The 20,475-nt window shown below is 39.7% G+C and overlaps 1 protein-coding gene across 2 annotated transcripts in view; it reads left to right on the top strand.

Annotated features, from left to right (window-relative positions):
• Window positions 1-20,475, top strand: part of MCC (MCC regulator of WNT signaling pathway) — a 230,775-nt gene that overhangs the window by 15,604 nt on the left and 194,696 nt on the right. For both annotated transcript variants that reach the window (XM_055698403.1, XM_055698402.1), the window contains exon 2: window positions 11,529-11,776. In XM_055698403.1, coding sequence (XP_055554378.1) covers window positions 11,529-11,776 — 248 coding nt within the window. The remainder of the gene's footprint in view (window positions 1-11,528; window positions 11,777-20,475) is intronic.

The following is a 20,475-nucleotide window of genomic DNA, read 5'->3' as shown; positions in this document are numbered from 1 at the left end:
ATCTGGGAAGTGATTATGCCTGCCAGAAGGTAAAGATTTCAGGATGTCACCAGAAGAAGAGGCGACACGTGCTGAAGAAGCCCCACGGTATAATAAACTGCCGGAACATGAGAAGCAATATGCCTTGTCTGCTGATGGGACCCGCCATATTGTAGGAAATCATCAGAGGTGGAAGGTGGCCGTATGGAGACCCTATGACAAGTCACAGAACCTGCGGAAGGAGAAGGGGTGTCAAATCAGTTTGCAGAGGTGAAAGCTATCCAGCTGGCTTTAGACATCGCTGAATGAGAAAGGTGGCCAACGCTTTACCTCTGTACTGACTCATGGATGGTGGCAAATGCCCTGTGGGGGTGGTGGCGGCAATGGAAGCAGAGCAGTTGGCAGCGCAGAGGTAAACCCATCTGGGCTGCCACATTGTGGCAAGATACCGCTGCCTGGGTGGAGAACTTGGTTGTAAAAGTAAATCATGCAGCTGCTCACATACCAAAGAGTTGGGCCACTGAAGAACATCTAAATGACCAGCAGGTAGATCAGGCATCCACGACTCAAGTGGCTCAGGTAGATTTGGACTGGCAACATAAAGGTGAATTATTTCTAGCTCGGTGGGCCCATGACACTTCAGGCCATCAAGGAAGAGATGCAACAGATGGGCATGGGATTGAGGGGTGGACTTGACCATGGACATTATTGCACACGTTATCCATGGATGTGAAACATGCGCTGCAATTAAGCAAGCGAAGCAGTTAAAGCGTCTTTGGTTTGGAGGATGATGTGTAAAATGTAACTATGGGGAGCCCCGGCAGGTTGGCTATATCACACTCCCTCAGACCACAACAGTAACAAAGGCCAGGCTACCTCTGAACAAAAACCGTGCTCCTGGTAGTTCCTATTGTGTGGCTGAGTCTGTAGGTTGGATTGATACTGTGTTTTAGTAAAATTTGAGACTAGTACACAGCACAAAGGAAATCACAGAATGGCAGAGATTGTATTGACATGTTCTGCTTCTCTGTTGATAAATGGACCTTTGTTTGCCTGCAACAGTTCTGTCTCCAGAGGTGACAGCTTTAGCGAAAAATGGACACACTGTTCTCACAGGTCACAAGATGCATTTTATATTAACAGTTTGACATAGATGTTCAGAGTGTACTATCTGAGTTATTTCTGTTCAGTAGAATGTACATTTTTTTGCCATCTATAAAACACACATTTCCATTCTGGAACTTCCCGCAGCAGACTGGCAGTCTTGCACATACCTAGTATGAAGTGGGAGGGAGACACCCACACCCCAGAGTGGAAAATATTGACTGTCAAAGGAACCTTACCCCTGCTTTCCTGGAAGAAGGGGTCGTGGTGTGGGCTACGTGCCTGGAGTAATACTGTGAGAGGTAGTCAGGCCAGGACAGAACTGTGAAGTAAAAGCTTAGCTGGTTGGATTATGAATAAAGCATGAAGAATTTTGTGGCTGGTTGACTGTTAACCCTGTCTTTTTCCTGCTGCTGCTCAGTGTAATGGAACTGAGTCAGCTTGCAAGTTAATTGTGGACTGATAGAACAGTGATTGGAACATGCAAGGCAGAAAATGAAACTAGCAAGGAGTTTCAAATGTGACAAAAATTATCTCCGAGTATCGAAAAAGTTAACAGGAAAATCAGGGAAAAGGTAGCCAAGAGAGGGAGCCAGCGAGCTGTTGATGGCTGATGAGGAGACATACGGGGTGTTTTCTCTTTTTTTAATTTCTGACACTGAAAACGTGAAATATAATGAGATGGTTCCTGTGAAGAGGACTGCTAACAAATAACTTGGAAGGAAGGGGGAAGAAAGAAGTTACAGAGTCCTTGGATTTGTTTCAGTTAGTTGTACTTGAAAGTCTGAATCTAAGATTCTTAAAGTCATCCTCAGAACTATTTTGCAGGTTTTTCCCTGAGATCTTCCAAAGGACAGAAGTAACAGAAAATGGGGAAAGATAAAATATACTTCTTTTCTTTAAAATTACGATGAGATTTAAATCAGTTTGAGACAGCCTATAACTGGCTGAATATGGACTTGTTAAGAAAAAGTTGTGTTAAACCCATTTGATCTTTCTCAACTCTAGTAAGAACAGTTAGTGGTGGAAGTGAAACAGTAGATGCTGTCTTCTCTTTATTAAGGCTTTGATGTTGTTTTCTGACACCTGTAGGCAAGCCAGGGAAACAGAGTGAGTGAGGGAATTGGGGTTGGGTTTTGTTTCAAGCCATACTTAAAGATCATTACATATCAATAATTTGTTTTACAAATAATATAATGTATCACGTTGAAATTGGAAGGATGGCCTGAGTTGGTGGCCAGCTGAACATGAGCCAGCAGTGTGCCCAGGGGGCCCAGGCGGCCAGCAGCACCCTGGCCTGTGTCCCCAGCAGTGTGGCCAGCAGGACCAGGGCAGTGACCGTCCCCCTGCACTGGGCACTGGTGAGGCCGCCCCTCGAACCCTGTGTTCAGGTCTGGGCCCCTCACTGCAAGAGGGACATTGAGGGGCTGGAGCGTGTCCAGAGACGGGCAGCGGGGCTGGGGAAGCGGCTGGGGCACAGGGCTGATGAGGAGCGGCTGAGGGAACTGGGGGTGTTTAGCCCGGAGGATGCTCAGGCGGGACCTTACTGCTCTCTGCAGCTCCCTGACAGGAGGCTGTAGGCAGGTGGGGGTCGGTCTCTTCTCCCAGATAACAAGTGACAGGACAAGAGGAAATGGCCTCCAGTTGCACCAGGGGAGGTTTAGATTGGGTATTAGGAAAAATTTCTTCTTCTGAAGGGTAGTGAAGCATGGGAACAGGCTGCCCAGGAGGGTAGTGGAATCAACATCTCTGGAGGTGTTTAAAAAATTTATAGTTGTTGCGTTTAGGGACATGGTTTAGTGATGGACTTGGCAGTCCTGGATTAATGGTTGGATCTGGTGATCTCAGAGGTCTTTTCTAGCCTAAGTGATTCTATGATTCTGTGATTAATTCAAAAGCTGTAACTTTGGTCTTGCTTTACCTCTTCCTTTAAAACATAACGTGGAAATGCTGAGTGATTCTATCAGGATGATCTACACCTGAGACAGTAATAGCTCCTTGTGTCATTAAACCATCAAAATTTGTAACGATTAAGGGAATCAGAGAATCAAACAATGCCTATTAAAGTACTTGTGTGTGAAATTGTCTGTGGAAATTGGTAACGGTTGAGGTTGTGATAAAGGTAATGAAATTTTATGTTTCTAAGTTTAAACGGATTAAAGGATCAGAAGTTTCGTGTGGCCATTTCTATTTCTGGAAGTTAGCTGGAGAGGGACTATTTACAAGGGTATGTAGCGACAGGATAAGGGGTAATGGCTTTAAACTGAAAGAGGGTAGATTTAGATTAGATGTAGGGAAGCAATTCTTCACTATGAGTGTTGAGGCACTGGAACAGGTTTCCCGAAGCAGTTGTGGACGCCCCATCCCTGGAAGTGTTTACGTCCAGGCTGGATGTGGCAACCTGGGCTAGTGGGAGATGTCCCTGCCCATGGCAGAGGTGTTAGAACTAATGATCTTTGAGGTCCCTTCCATCCCAAACCATTATATGATTCTATGATTTTTCTCCTTTCCTAGTCTGCCAGATTGCTCTATCTGTTAGTGAACTTTCCTGAACTGTTTTTCAGTTCAGTTTTTGACTGTAAAGACAAAATGTCTATCAGGCCTTAGGTGGAATGCAAAACTACATAAATTCTCCCTCCAGCACCACATGTAGGTTATTTTAATCATGTTTTACAGACTGAGCAGTAGACATAGTCTTCTAGTCTGGTAACCTTCAAAAGTGATCTGTATATTTGGGTGCTTACCCTGAGATGCTTTGGTTGCCAAAGATCATAGTGTTGTATTACACTGTATTAGAGGGCTTCTGTAATATATATTCTCCATTGGTAATGCATTCTGGGTGTATCAGATGGGTTTGGAATCGTAGTGAGTTACCCCTGTTGGTACATACTGAGAAAAGCATTTTGTACAACCTACTTCATGTGATGCTTAAGGCATGTTATCTAGTAATTTCTTTTCCCATATAAAATTCTGATAGAGGTTATCCTCTACACTTTGAGCCTTCTGGAAGTTCTGACTGAAGATTAAGTTCAGTGGAAACCTACCTGTACTTTGTTTTGCGGTTGTTGTTGGCCTTTTTCTCAACTTTCCTCCCGAGTCTTTACATGAAGTATTGGTCCTTGTAGTCTTTGTGTGATGCTACAGTATATCAGCTGTTGTACTTACTTCAAGTTCTAAGAATGAGATGATAAGCTTTTACCTGAAGGTTTTTTCATTGGTGGCTAAAAAACCAAGTGAGCTGGAGGACAGCTTTTTGTATAAGGTTTGCTTATGGATGAATTCATGTGAGGTTAGGCTGCTGGTCAATGCAATAGAATTTCTCTGTCATTTGAAGGTCTCCACATGTACGAGAGTTGCCATAGGTCTTGTGTCACCAAGGTGAAGAGGTGAGTGCCTGTCGTCGTAGGACAGTGAGTTGTAGAAAGTGACAAACATGAGCAGAGGTAAACCAGAGGGTAGTTTGCCTCTGAAAGGAATGGTGCTGTCACTGGCCTGGTGCTGGCTTATCTTCCTTTATAGTGAACTGGTGTGCAGAGCTAAGTAAACAAAACCTGTTGCCTTTATTATTGATCAGTTTTGTGCTGCTTAAGTGCCTGCTGAGACAGCCCTAGTGGAGGGCAATGGGGGGAGACAGGTGGGAGAGTGGGATTGTCATTTTTGACAGCAGCAAGCTGACCTACTGTATCCCAGATTTTTGCTTGTTCGTATGAAGAAGTAGAAAACAGAGCAAAGGAAGCTGGAGACAGACCACTTCTGGAAGCCTGCCATGGTAGGCAGGAAAGAGGACCAGAAGGATGGATTTTCGGAGTAGAAAGCTACTTCTTATCTGGAGGGAAGTAGACTGGCAGGGCAGAAAATACTGGTGATTTGCAGGAAATCTTGGATTGGCAGAAAGAAGTGAGGTACTTCTTGCAGGATTTTATTTGACCTAGGTCTAAATCAAAGACTGGTGAAGAAATAGAGGCAAAAAGTATGGTTTTGGTTTGGTTGCATCCCGCTGCTATGGGCTGTCTCAGCTGAGAGCAGCTTCAGAATTCTTCTACAGCGTGTATCTTGTGAGTTTAGGCTGTCGTCCCTAGATCAAATCCCACATGGTGAGATTCCCAGGGGTGGTTGTGCTTAAGTTATGTGGAAATCTTGGTCTTACTTGCTTTGTCTTGAAGCTGCATGAAGGCAGTGACACCAACTGAAACCTGCAGCGGCCGTGTAGTTGAAACCCAGACACAGAAGTCTGGAGAATGCTCAGCTGGAGGGAGGGAGTTCTGTTAGCATCTTCTGTGACATGGCAGCCCTCATTCAGCCCAAGTTTCTCTTTTTCTTTTGCACGGGCCCACAGCTTCTTAACAAGAAAGCAAAATAAGGTATTTTAGGAAAGTACTCTTTTAGTATGAATAGTGAATGTGAGTTGTTTGCGGAAAAAGACAATTCCGAGATCGTTGCCAGGATTGTTTGCCTGCGTGGCTCATAGAAAAGTCAAAGCTAGGGAACTGGTGTAATTCTGTGATTTAAGCAGTCAGGGGCTTGGCTTACTGTGAGAGTCAGAGCAGATGGGTAAGCAGAGCTGCATGGGGCCCAGAAACACAGCGGTCGAGTAATTGTCTGGCAGCTGGAGCTTGGTGACTACACTAGGGAGGAAGGATAAAAGTGATCTAGCTCCAGTGAGTCCAGTATGTATTTTGTATTTGCAACTTTGCTTTGTTTCCTGGGATGCTACAGAATGCTCCATTAGATAGGCATCTCCAGGTTAGTCCTTTTTAAATTAATGTTTCAAATAGGTCACTCTTTATCTACAGTGTTGGTCTAGAGGTGACTCAACGCAACTGCGTGGAACAGGGTTTTTTTACAGTTTGTTTGACCCTACTTCCCTCTAGGGAACCTGGGTGCATCTTTAATTTTGACTTTTCTTCTTCAAAGGTATTTGACCTAGACTGCAAGTTGCATAAGTGAAGATTAAATGTTTCCTGGCAAAATGACCCCACCTTTTTAGTAGCTGAAAAATTAAATTCAAAAATATATGGTTGCTTTTGGTGTTACATAGTGGCTGTAGAACCATCTTTACTAGCTATCCTTTATAAATTTGCTAGAATATAAGATGGGAAAAGAACAGGAAAATTATGCCACTGGTTCTGTTCAGTCTCAGAGTGAATCCCTTGCAGGTATTGTGTAGTGTGCATGTATGCTTTCATGTATGCTTTCCTAGGTAGTTCCTCAAGCTTACCAAAGCAATAATTGGAGCAAGGTAAAAGTCAGTACAACAGGATATATGCTGTTCTAGGAAAAAAAAAAAAAAAGACTATGTTACTGATCCTGTTTGGGCATCTAACAAAAGTTTCATTCCTTTTAAGTTTGATTTTCCACAAAAAAAAACACAAACAAAAACCCCCACAATTAAAAAAAAAACCAACCAAACAAACAAAAAACCCCAACCCCTGCCAACCCCTGAATGCTTTTATGTTGTAGTTTTTAGGATATGCACATGTACGCTTAATATATATGTTTAACTGCCCAATATTATTATAGCATGCAGTATGTATGACTGTATTTTTGTATTTAAGTTCTCTTGAGGGAGAAGATTTGAATGTTTCAAATTTATATGAAGTTAGGGTCATTTCTTAATGTTAGAGAAATCCTGTGTTTTTAAACTGTGTTAGTTAAGAAGATGGAATGTGTAACAATTCTTGAAGGATTGGTGCAGTAGGTGATGATTAAATAATTAGAACAGATTGTGACAGAATAACCTGATGTTTTTCTGTTAAAAGAAGTTTCTTGTGATGGCAGGAATTCAGTTTTATAGGTTTCTTAGCATGCTTTCTGGTGGTTTTCAAAACTTAGGTACCATTGATCTGATAGTTAACATGTCCATAAAATTTGTTCAATGGTACCTTTTTTTTTTTTGAGTATGTTTTTCCAATGAAAATTGAATTAATTCAAGGTTAAATTAGAAGATTCTACTTAAGTAGGGGTTCTTTTCTCCTAGTGTTGGGCTCCTTTGTCTAAAAATACTCCAGATGATTTATTTTGGAGAAAGGTTTTAGTATTATGTAGCAAGCTTGCTGAATCCAAAATATGTTTCTGATTTGTGGGATGAAAAATTTTGTAGGGGCTGTATTCTTGCACTGATGTCAGTTAGTATGTATGTTTATGTTGAGTTTTTTACGTTTGGCATATGGTCCATTGAGACTGTTAATAGAAAGTGATACTATGGAATTGGAAAGTCCATGTTGGTTGTTTTTTTTTTTTTATGGGAACTATTACAGTTTACATTTTGTTTGTAGTTTATGTGTTGGTTCCCTTGTTGTCTGAAGAGCTACACTTTAACCACAATTGAAGTAACAAAGCTGACTGTCTAGATTCTGATTTCCAGTTAGGTACCTTGGGCAAAACCCAGGAGAGTTACTGAAGAGAAAATGGACCACAGAAATGGAAATTAGTATTACCAAGGCTAAAAATGTTCTAAATATTTTAAAATATTACAAATTGCAGTGTTCATAAACCTAAGTACTCCTCTAACTCGTATCTACTCTAATCCTGTCAGTTTTTTTCAAAACTCTATCTATTCTGTGTCTTCTAGTTTTTTGGGGTTTTTTTCCAGTGCTTATCACTTAAGGTAAGCAAGACTGATGTGTCATAAAACAGTGTTCAATAAAACAGTTCTGTAACAGAATGGCAGGTGTTCATGTTACGTGTTAGTTGCTACTCAAATGCTCTGGAAATACTTTTAAATGCCCAACTCTTTGGGCTTTGAAAAATTCCTACCTTTGATATACAGGTGAGAATTCATTTGAGATATGTTTACATGTGTGGAGTGGGTTCTCCAACATAGAGACTTCCTGTTCCCAACTGTCTTCTGTGTGTTTGTCACCAAAAAAGAAGACCCAGATTTTGTAGTAGTTAGTAGGAAGATGTCACAATACCCAAAGAATAGAGAACATTTGGGTTTAAAAGCAGATGTACTGGAATTATGTACATCTGTCTGCCAAAGATAAGCTTTCCTCTGTGTTGAACTGATGTCTTAGGAAATACTTCTATAGTTACCTTGATTTTAAAAGTTGAATCAGAGTAGGTGGCTGGATTATTTTATGAAGTTATTTTCTTTAAAAAAAAAGTTCTTTGTTTTTGTTATTAATCAGCAGGGACATACCTGCAGTGGAACCGAACACTCTGGTGTCATAATCACTGGTTGTAGCATTCTATTTTCCCGAATATTTTATCTTTATTACATTTCAGAATGCTTTTGAGACAATTTTCTTTTAAAGTGACTAGAAGTTCCAATTACAACCTGTAGATATTTACACAGAAACTCCTGCAATTCTACATGAAAAATGTTTGTAGAATTTGGAACAGAAATATTCTTCTTTACTTAAAAATAAAAATCCTTTTGATAATGTTTGTAGATGGAGATTAGGAAAATGCTTGTTGTTTCAGATTGCATGATGCACTCCAAGTAAGTGAAATCTGGTTTCAGTAGTGCTTGTAATCCTTGGTTACAGCAAGAGACTACAGAGTAGCCTCTAATTTATTGTTTTTTTGTAATTCGTTACATCTTTTCTTTCTTACGCTTCTGTAAATTGCTTCAGGCAATGTCCTCAAGCTGTAGATGCTACAAATGATACTCAGTTTGTATTTGCCTAACAGGAGATAAAGTTCAGCTGTCAGGATCCCCTTGGAGATGTCCTTGATGGGCTGTGTTGAGATGAAGGGTACGGTTGTTACCTAGAGGGCTGTGTAAGCCTGCTGCCAGTGCCGCAGTCTCCTCCTGCCCCAGTGTGGCTCTTCTGAGGCTAGGGCAACAGACCCTTGTCTTGGAAGCCCCTTGCAGTCACTGTGCACTGCTTCTCCTAATACTTATTTCAAAATTAGCTGTCCTCTGGGGAGTGCCTCAGTCTGCGATGCTGTATCTGATCTGTTATAAGAGAACACATCTAGGCGTTTCTTAATTGTGTCTGTCATTGCCCTTGTAAAAATGGGAATGCTTTGTCATTCTTAGTTTTCTTTGGATCGCCCTTGTGAGATTGGTCTGTGTTGTTTTTTAATTTTTTAAAAACTGGGAACTGAGCCATGCTAAGATTATTTATTATTTATTCATTGATCATATTCAAAGCTAAAAGCAAAACTCTGACCAAAGTTTTAACTAATTAAAATTAAAGTATCAATCTCTTACTTTTGACCTATGTAATGTAATTTAATTCTCTTGTAATAAAGTTATTTCTTGTCATAAGTGGAGATTTTAATATTTTTTTATAAAGTACATTTTCATAATGTTTTTATTATTATTATCATCATCATCATGATTTATTATTATTACACTCCCGTTTTACTGTAAACATCTCTGCCAGGAATTCTGTTGGGCAGCTCTGGATGCCTGCATGGAACAGGCATAAAGCTCCACCCAGTGGACAATTTCTGTAGAACAGATGGGCCTGGACTGATAATAAATTACCTTAGTGAAAACTCTTCATCCAAGAACTTTGGATATTTCACCATACTATGTTTTCATAGAAACCTGAATGATGTTCAGATATTAGTAATGAAATAATAATACTAATGATTCACATAATAGTAATATCATTACACATTTTCTTTACCTTCCTCTTACAGAAAGGTTTTGTACATAAAAATAATCAACACTTAAAAGAAGCCATGACTTATTCATGCTATCTGTGGTGTGAATCAATGTGGTACTATCATGCAATCCAACTCGAAAAGTATTTAAGGAAAGGATGTCAGGAAAGAAATACTAAATGTGAGAGTAGCAAGGCAGTGGTGATTTTTTTTAACTTTGAAATCAGAGAGAATGGGGCAACAAAAAGATCTTGATAATGTGGAATAGCTGTTGCTTCGGATCTGACTGAATTGGGTTACCCACATTTTATTTAGATTATGTTAGTTGCCATTTGACAAGTATGTATCTGTCATCCTTCAGTGGCTGGAGAAGTTGTTTCAAGATTTTATTTCCTCCTCTCTCCCTGTGCCTCTTCCTCTCTAAAGTGAGATAGCGTAGGTGGAAGAGGAATAAGATGAAAGAAGGTCTTTTGGCTCTCCATTTTCTTTGGTGGTTGAGTTTCTCTGAGTAGCAGCAGAATGAGGCAGGCCTGAGTCTATCAACTTTGTCTCCTGCTGTTTATGAAGACTATGAGCATCTGGAAGGGAGCAGAGGCGCTTTCTCTGTATGCTCAGGAAGATTATTTGGTTTGGGTTTACAGTTGCAGAGTTGTGTTTGCCTGAGAACAGCAGTGGGTCTTTTAATGATTTACATTTTGAAAAAAGTATGACAATATCCTCAAAAAAAAACCCCTCCCTTTTCTGGGAGGTTGATTTAGTCTCTGATGAAACAAGTGACAGGAATTTCACTGGGTTGCGCATCTGCCACTGTTGGCGAATATCAGGTGTTTGTCTAATAGTCTGCTTACATTCGTATCCAGTTAACATCCAATACCTTCTTTCCTGTTGTTCCCTGACTGAACTTGATAATGGTTATTCAACCTGTCTTTATCAACTTCTGGTTAATGATTTATTTATTTTTTTGTATCAGCTGCTACTGTTGAGAATTCTTTCAAAATACTTAATCTTCTAATAACTTAAAGAGTTTTAATAAAAAAAAAAGTTTTGATAACTTAAAGAAGTTAGAGTGGTGGGGAACAAACCCCTCAGAATATTTTCTCCTGAAACTAATGTTATACCCCAAATTAAGCCTAAGGTATGTTCTTGAGGTTCTTGTCTTCACGTAAAATAGAAAATGGCAGTGGTCATAGTGTTGCTGGTTTGTGGGTGTTTTTTTTTTTTTCCTGGATAGTATGTTTATGGTTATATGCACACATTTTTCCTAAGGGCAATTGGACCAAGCAAGCTTCTTCAGAGGGTTTTGTAGTCAGAATGTTTGGAGACAGGCTTGAAGCCAATTAATCAAAATAGCATTTCTCTTTTCTGCTGTTTTCTTTGTCCTTGTTATGTTTTTCCTCCTTAGCTTACCACTGTTGTGGCAAAAGAAATTTCCTTGGCCTGTCCTGAGTAAAATAGAAATGTAGGTAGCCCTTGATCTAGTCAGAAGGTAATTATTTAAATTCCTATTATGTCACCTTTTCAGAAGATACTGTGAAAATCAACAGCAGGATTCAGCTCTCCCTTGTGTCTATTGCTGCTAGCAGAAGTGTTAATAACACCATGAAAATAGAGGTTAGCACTTTAAGAGAAATGTTCCCTTCTTTTCCATCATTTTTCTGTGTTGTAATTTCTTGCCAGTCTCATAGTGCTTTTGTTGGATTAACAAAAACAGTAGTTGGCTTATTGGTTTTAAATGTGTGCATTAATGCATTTCCAGATCAGACAGAATTAGTATTCCTTTTCTTCTAAAATTGTTTTTTTTTCTTCTCTTTTCCCACTTCTCCAATCTTTCTTCCACTTCTATCCTTCCCCTGCCCCTATTTTCCATCTAAAAATATCCTTAGGAATGACTTGCTGATGATGTGCCGCCAGCTGAATATGGAGGAGTCTGTCGCAGAGATCATGCACCAGCTGGGAGCAGATGAAAATGGAAAAATTTCCTTCCAGGATTTTAGTCAGTGCCGCATGGAACTGGTACGAGAAATCAGGAAGGAAGAAGTGGAGCTTTCTGTGAAATCGGATGACTCTTGTAAAAAGAAAAAGTTAAGGGATAGGATAGCTTCCTGGCCAACTAGCAGCAATAACAGTTTAGGTAGGTATGACTTTTAAATGTCCTGTTGGTGTAATTTAACAAAAGATAAACTCCACAGGTTTTGTTACCAATTTTACTGGCATCAAGATTTCCTCTGATTAGAGTGCTGTTGTAATGGGTGGAGTCTGGTCATTGGTACGTAGACCAGAATGTGTGCAGAACAGCCTCTTCTAAAAAACATAGTTGCACAAGACAACGACCTTTCTTGAAAGCACTAGAGCTGCAGAGCTTGGGTGGTAACTGAGGATCCAGTGAACTCTTTGTCTGTAAACCCCAGACAGGTAGGTAGGTAGAAATACTAAACATGAGGAGAGAACTGTAGGAATGTGGATGTTTCTTGGATGCTTTAAAAATCATTCCACTTAGTCGGAGATCTGAGTGCTGGAAGTGTCTTGTGATTTAGAGAATACAAAAATTACCCTTGCCTTTTGCCCTCTACCCGGGGTGATGAAAAAAGGAAAAAACCTTGCTATGCCATCTGGAACATTGGATGTAGGAAGGGATTGTCTGTGTCATTGAGTCTAGTCCTTGATAGCACTAGGGTCAATCAGCATTAAACCAGAAATGTTAACACCTACAAAATGCCTCCTTTCACCCTGTAACAGCTGCAAGAGACCAGAGGACACAGCTTCTGTGGTCAAAATTCCAAAAATGCAAGGTACTGTGTAAAAAGCTGTGGGTGTTGTCAGTGCTCTAGCTCCCTACAGCAGCTGCAAGCTAGCTAAACAGGAGTGCTGGCCCATGATCTGGAACTGACCTACATCCATCAGAAGGCAGCTATCAACCTCTGATTGTATTTAGTTAGAGCTGTGTCACCTTGACCTTTTGTTTAGGCTAGATAATACACCTAGATTTTTTTTAAATACTTTTCTAACAAGAGATACACCATTAGTCATCCCAATAGTCTTTCTTTGCATATGTCATGAATTAAGTTGGGAGTATTTTTTACAGTTGGATATACTTCATACGTCTTCCTAGAGAGTTTGCTTGTCTGTGTTGTGGCTCCTCATGTAAATGGCCTGTTGTCAGAGACCAGTTCTCTCTGACCAGGTTCTTTTAGATATTGAATATGTGGAGGGTGCCATGCTTACCATTAGATTTACTTATTTGAAGAGAGTTTATGTTACACGGGATTTCTGATTTAGCAGGGTGATACAAAACATACTGCGAACACAGTACAAATACGTTACAGACAGCAGAATATAGCAATTGCAGTGCATGGTTCAATCATGATACCAATGTGATTCCCAGTGTCTGTTAACATGCTCACCATCACAACACTGGGCGTCCCCCATCTCACCGGGAAGACATAGGTGGGTTGAAGCCAGCTCAAACCCATTGCTCTCATAAATTCTTTTGTTAGTTTTTTACGTTTTTATAGTCTTTATGTTGGGCTGAGTCATGTATACACCTCCCCCACGTTGGCCTGACTGACTCAGGGAGACATTCACACACTTTTAATGAACTCGGGGAGAAATAACCCACCAGTTGATTCACTCAGCTGTTGATAGCTGTTTATCTAAAGCAAAAGACCACCCTCAGGTCCACTTGGGTGTTGAGATCAAATCAGCTTTTTTGCAACAGCTGTGATCAGTAAAACCCTGCATTATTCCCTGAGCTCCATAGATACATTGCCCTGGCCCATCTCCTCTGAGCCTTCTTCCATGGTAGGGGTTTCCTGGCCAGTCACACCTGTCTTATTTTTTCAGTGTTCAGTCTCCTAGAATGTAAAACTGGGCATGTGAAAACTGGGTATCTGTTAGTTTTGGGCTTTGTTTTTGTGTTTGTGTTTATTTATTTGGGGGACAGGACCGGATGGGTTTAGCATGTATTTCTGTCTTCTAGTAATTCTGCACATATTTTTGGCTGGTCATCTCAGGCACTCAGACTTTTCTTGTCTGCTTTATATCCTTGGTGAATTTCTTACCCTCTTGCTTTTTAGATTGACTGTACTTTTCCCTCACCATCTTATCATCTGATGCTCATTCGCTTTTCATTTTGGCTTCTCAGTATCGCAAATCTGTTTTGTAGCTCTATTTATTCTCCATTTCATTTCTTTTACTGCTTCATAGTCTTATTTTGTTGTTAATATTGCCTCTGCTTATGCTTCTTCCATATATATTCTTGAATTGCAAGATGAATAACTCCACAGTTTCTATGCCCATCATTGTCTGTACTGAATCTTCATAATCCTTGGGCTCATTGCATTTCTAGCCCATGAATCTCTTTTAGGAGCTCTATCAGACAATAGTTAAAAACCAAGATCATGCTTAATCTGTTTTTTAATTGGATTAAGGATGGTGTGTGTTCCTTAGGTGATATAATTATCTTCTGGCTCTGTTGGCTGTTTTCTCAATGCTACCACTATTGTATTTTCCTGCAAAACAGAAATATACTTCTGCCCTCAGACTGCTGTACAAAGTTTCAGTTAGCTGACTGGATTTCTGGCAGGTTGGATTATAAAATCTTCTTCCTTAAACAAACCAGCCTAATAATTATGGTGTATTTTATTAAATCAGGGGTGAAAGATACATCCTATGCTTTATCAGAGGAAGGTCTGCATTGCAGTCTCAAAATGTGTCCCACAAAGAAATCTTATTAAGTGCTTCCAAAAAATAACCATAGATGAATATGCAATTTTTTTAACATATACAATTCAATCCCTACTCTTTTTAACTCTTTTTCCATTTTATGAGAGTAATTTAATGCATTTTTAAAGTTCGTGAGTGAACTCATATTTCTTCTAATATTTTTTTTTTCAAAAGTTAGTTTAAGTCCAGAACACCTTTGCTATATTTGTTGTATTTTGCTCTGTACTGGTGAAGCCTATTTTACAGTATTTTGTTTTTAAACCTATAGGGAATTTATGGGTTTTGTACTTGTCCTGCCTTGACTCTTTGCAGATTCTGTAAGACTTTTTAATAATTAGAGGACATAATGAGATGCTTCCCCATGTAAACAAAAATGCCCATAATGAAAGGGTATAATAATAATAAGCGTTTAGAAAGCAATTGGTTTTTATTTGGTTGTAAAAGAAAACCGTTGTGGCAGTATCGTTCAAGGTGTTCTACCGATCTTTTTTTAAAGAGGCAAGGAAACACCACTGTAATGTATTTCTGTGATATAAACGCTGCACAGAGTATCAACATGTGAGCTGCAGTTGCAGTCAAGCTTGAATTATGATCTGCATATGGTTCCATGCCTTTCATGTCTTTGAGGGCTCACATATGTATTAGTGATCAAAGAGTTGATTGTGTTACACTGACTGACTGCTATTGCTTTCTAAACATTGTTTAAAACAGGAGACATCATCATGTGCAAATTCAAACATACAACATGTAAACTTGGTGGGTGTTCTTTTCTTTTTGTGTATCTTTTTTATTTTATAAAGAACACTTTTTAATAAACATTATTTTCAAAGATAGTGTACAGGGCTTTTTTCAAGACCAATTTCTACATAATGTGTCAGCTGATAATCCTTGAAAGCTGTTACCATGTATCCATGTGGGATGCATAAATTTACAAAATTTCAAAACTCATTTGATTGTCACTGAGTAGCAGGGGTCCAGGTGATCTGAAGCAAAGGAATCCAGCCTCTGCCCTCACTTTTCACACTGCAAGTTTGTATGTAATTGTACAGATTACCAGTGACACAGCATTTTGTGCAGGATTTTCTTGTAGCTGTTCATGATTTCTTAACAAAGGGTACAAAAATGTTTGCATATATCTAAAGAAAAGATTGTCTTTGCTACTGTCCTGATTTTGGCTAGGGTAGAGTTAGTACCAGAGTAGCTGGTACAGCGCTGTGGATTTAGTTTTGGATTTAGTATGAGAATAATGTTGATAACACACTGATGTGTTAGTTGTTGCTAAGTAGTGCTTAGCCTAAGACAAAACTTTTCAGTTTCCCGTGCTCTGCCAGTGAGCAGGGGCACAAGAAGCTGGGAGGGAGCAGAGCCAGGACAGCTGCCTGAACTAGCCAAGGGGATACGATAGAACATCATGCTCTGTATATAAACTGAGGGGTGTTGGCTGTGGGCCACCAATTGCTGCTTGGGGACTAGCAATTGTATTGTGCATCTCTTGTTTTTTGTTTTGTTTTGTTTTTCTTCTGAGTTTTATTCCGCCCTCCCTCTCTCTCTCTTTTGTTACTGTTATTGTTATTATTACTATATTTTATTTCAATTATTAAATTGTTCTTATGTCAGCCCACGACTTTTATCTTTTTCCCAATTCTCTTCCCCATCCCACTGTGTGTGGGAGGAGTGAGTGAACAGCTGCATGGTACTTAGTTGCCAGCTGGGATTAAACCATGACAGCTACCTATAATTTTTGCATTTCATTATAAAGGAAATAACTGGGAAAAAATGTCCTAAGAAAAAATTACAACTAAATGACTATTGAACTTCAGCTCACCCATCATTTTTTATCACTAATAAGGTTATTCTAGTAATTTTGCCCAACAAATGTTTCTACTGTATTTCTAGGTGAGATATAGACAGAAGGAAACTGGTTGACTGTTTTAGTCAAGTACAGGACTCAGGTATATTAATACTCAGTCATACGTGTGCTCGGTAAGCCAGACTTGCATCCACACCTACCATTTAGACAATCAAATGGATGCATAGATTTAAGTTTAATCTTTTGTTCAAATGCATGAAAAAGGACATTTTTTAAGTTACTATAATGATACTTTTTGCTGCTTGGATATCAGCAACTCAAACCTATTATATATTGTAGTTCTTACCCTACACCATTCATGTCAATGGGAGCTTTAACAGTAATTTGCAGGCAATAACCACAGTTTTTTCTATGAGTGAAGTGGAACGTGAACTCTGTTAATGTTGTTTAGACATTGTTTAAAATACAATAAAAATTAATAAAATTACTTTTGAAAATGTTGCTGAAGTCATGCAGTGACTGTATGCTACCTGACCTTTAATACATTATTTCAGTAGGAAATACGGGAAGAAGGTCAGGTACTGGTCAAATCTGTGGGTTTTATTTCCAGTTATGGAGACTGAAAACCATGATGGGTACCATAAATCTGTGTGAATCATCTAGCGAGTAATGGAAGTGGATTGCTGGGCTAATGAGAGCCTGTAGTACAGCAGAACTACACCTCCAATGGTGTAAAGCAGGAAGCTGCCTGAACATTTGTGGCTTCTGTCAGGTTCTTCAGTGTTATATAGTTTTATATGTCTCATATAAAAGCTAGAATTAGAATTATTTAGATGTTGTATAGATTTGTCTAGCTTTTTACAGGTAGTTGGCAAACAGACTATTCTTTATCATGGGGAAAAAATGACAATTTCTCCTACCTGTTGTTTTTGAGGGGGAACAAAAAATGGTACTGTTTATTAGTAAATTCTTTGTTTAGACAGGTGAATGATTTCCTGTCCTGCTGAAAGCTGCATGTACTTATTGATCTTATTTCATATTATAGATAAGTAGTTATGAATACTAGAGTCCATAAGCAATCTTTGGCTTGTGTGCTGGTTCCAGCTGGGGTGCAGTTAACTTCCTTCTCGGCAGCGGGTGCAGCTGTGCTGTGGCTGTGCTGTGCGAGCAATGCTGACAGCACACGGGTGGGTTTGGCTGCGCCCGGGTGGTGTCTATCCTCAGTCAGGGACTTCTCAGTGTCTCAGGCCCGGCCAGCGAGAGGGCTGGGGGGGCACGGGGAGCTGGGAGGGGACACAGCCGGGACAGCTGGCCTGGGCTGCCCGAAGGGATATTCCACACCATGGGGCGTCACGCTGAGTATATAAACTGGGGGGGTTGGCCAGGGCCTGGGAATCACTGCTCAGGGAGTGGCTGGGCATCCATCAGCAGGTGGTGAGCAGTTGTACTGTGCATTGCTTCTTTTCTCCCTTCCCATTGGATTTCATTCATCTCCACTTCTCCCTCCTTTTCATTATAATTGTTATAATTTTTATTATTGGTTTTGTTTCAATTATTTAATTATTCTTATCTCAACCCTTGAGTTTTACATTCCTTCCCAGTTCTCCTCCCTGTCCTTTGGGGTAGCGGGGGAGTGAGCTGTAGGTTAGTAGTTAGTAATTAATTCATAGCCAAGTCCCCCGTTCTCTTTAGTAAAAATACATCTCTTGAAAATTTGATATGATAATTTATTTGCATTGTGGATCAAGCGTGAGAATTGATCAAAGGAATGGTAGAAATTCAGCCTCAAATTAAGCTTGTGGGTAAACATGAGAGGCAGGCCAGTTGGGGCTGAAAAATCACTATTTTTCCTTTGCATTAATTCAGTGTTTGATTTTACCACAAATAAATTGCTTCCAAGAAACTGATGCAGTGATTAAATTTATTTATGCTATATTTAATTAAAAACTATAGAGCTCATATGGAATCGGATGTGCTGCAGATTTTCTTGAGAACTAGAAGCACGAAGTTTCACCTTATATTTGTTTGACTGGTAAAAGCTGTGAATATCTGCTGTGCTAAATTTAACTACATATGACCTTCCATTAACTGTAAATGGTTCAGTTTATTACTTTTAAATATTCTTTTAATACCAGTATATTTGTGCCAAGCAGCAGAATATAGGTAGTTATTATTTTAATATTTTTTTTAGAGACTTTGAGTGCTAAGATCTATGAGCAGCCAAACAAATGAACCTAGATTTCCAAGGGATTTCTAATTGACAGCTAACTAATCTTATTAAAACTGCAATGTGTAGTATATGTTAAACACTAGTGAATCTACAAAGGATGGAAGGCATTCCTGCAGAATGGGTTCTCTGGTGTCTAATAGGGCAACATTTGGTTGAAGCTTTCTTATTATTTGAATATTTGTAAAATATAAGAACAGCTAATTTGCATTAGACCAGAGGTTATTCTGAAACAGTATCCTGTCTCTTAGAGTGGTGAAAAGCAAATCGTTAGAGAAGATAATAGGAATTGGGTGAACATTTAATGATGCTTCTCTATTCAGTTCAGGGACTTTGAACTACTGATAGTTGCACTTGTTCACACATGCATTGCTTGCCTATCTCCCTCTGTAATACTGTCTTACAGAGCTGAGTCTCTGAACCCACGCTGGTCTTCAGCATTCACCATGTCCTGCAGCCAAGAGTAGCACAGCGTACTCTTTTTGTGGTATGAGGAGGAAGCACTTTTTGTTTTGCCTCAATTTCCTAACCTCCTCCTTCCATGTGTGTGGGTTGGTTCTCTCTCTCTCTCTCTCTTTGCCCCCCCCCCCCCCTTTTACTTTTTGTTTTCACTTTTGTGTGAGTAATCACAGTTGAGCATTGCATCACATGTCATTATTTTTCTCATCAGGAGAACGAACAGAATCTGTCATCTCTGTGCTTCCATAAAGCTTACGGGAATTTAGTATATTTGAGACTTTGACTAGCATATGTCTTTCAAATTGCCAAGTAGCTTTGAAAATGGGAGGGAAGGGGGAAGACAGACAGGCTAGTGGGCAGAGCATAGCATACCTACAAGGAAAGGCAGGAAGCTGCCCTTCTTGATAGCTGCTGCCACCAAGAGCCAACAGAATGGCTGGCCCAGACCTTGGCCACCTCAGCACCACACAGCTCTGCAGAGCACCACAAGTTGGCTTATTCCAGAGTGACATTGCTGTTTTCCATGCTTCTTGGTCAACTTCAATGAGAAGACATGGAGCTGTGGTTTACCATATGGAACTGGATTACAGCATCACTTTTGTCCCAGTTTATGCTTTCTACACGAACTGTGATAATCTTGAGAAACCAAAAGGGTGCAGCTGGGATTTTCATAGAGGCCATGCTTCATTTGGCTCAGGGATGGGCAGTGTGATACATCCTGCTCTAGCTTTTGCAAAACAAGGGTTGCCTCTCAGCACATTTCTGCTTACTCTCTCCTGACTTACGTGATGGCATGCTCTTCGCCTACTCACTTCTAGTATCACCAGTGTAGATCTGACATACTACGGTTCATAAAACAGCAGGCAGCAAAATGACAGTGACAGACAACAATCTCAGGATGTTTTGTTTGTTTGCTTTGGTACCTATGAATTGAAGTCAGATCCAAACTGAGATTGTCTTGAGTGGAAAATAACCTGGGGAGAAGCTGATTGTTCACATACAGAGAAAATTGCCATGTGGGGGCGTGGTTTGGTTTTTTCCCCAAAAAAAATGCAATGCATACAGTACAAATACTGTACCTGGATGGTATGTTGCAACTTTACCTAGCCTCTGCATGATTTCAGGTTTTGTGCCCTTTTTCCTATTACTGTATACACCCCTCTTTACTAGAGATTATCAATTTCCAGGAAAAAAAGGATTATTGTCTCCCTTACTGTAAACTTCGAATGAAATATTGGGTTGAATTCCTGAGTATGGTGCAGTTCTTAGCCATCAATGTTCTGGCAAAATGGAGTATGGTAATTAAACAACACTGAGTTCTAGAATATATTGGTTTCTGGGCTGTTGATAAGTCATCCTCATCATCTGTTGCTTGTGTCTGAGTAGAGGAAATGGTTGTCATGTCTCAATGATTATCTTAAATCATTTCAGATTCAAGGAGAAGTCTATGAAGGTGTCGTGGATAGTGTGGTTTTTTTCTGTTTCATCATTTCATATATGGCCAATGCCAGTCTACTGACAAGTAATGAAACCATGATAGTTTGCAGATATACATTTCTACAGTAATTGAAATAAATTGAAGAAGCTTACGTGACTGAAATTCCACACACAT

The sequence above is a fragment of the Falco cherrug genome, chromosome Z (assembly GCF_023634085.1).
Source record: "Falco cherrug isolate bFalChe1 chromosome Z, bFalChe1.pri, whole genome shotgun sequence".
Taxonomy (NCBI): Eukaryota; Metazoa; Chordata; class Aves; order Falconiformes; family Falconidae; genus Falco; species Falco cherrug.
Note: the sequence above shows the minus strand (reverse complement) of the source record. Positions and strands in the feature narration are given on the sequence as shown.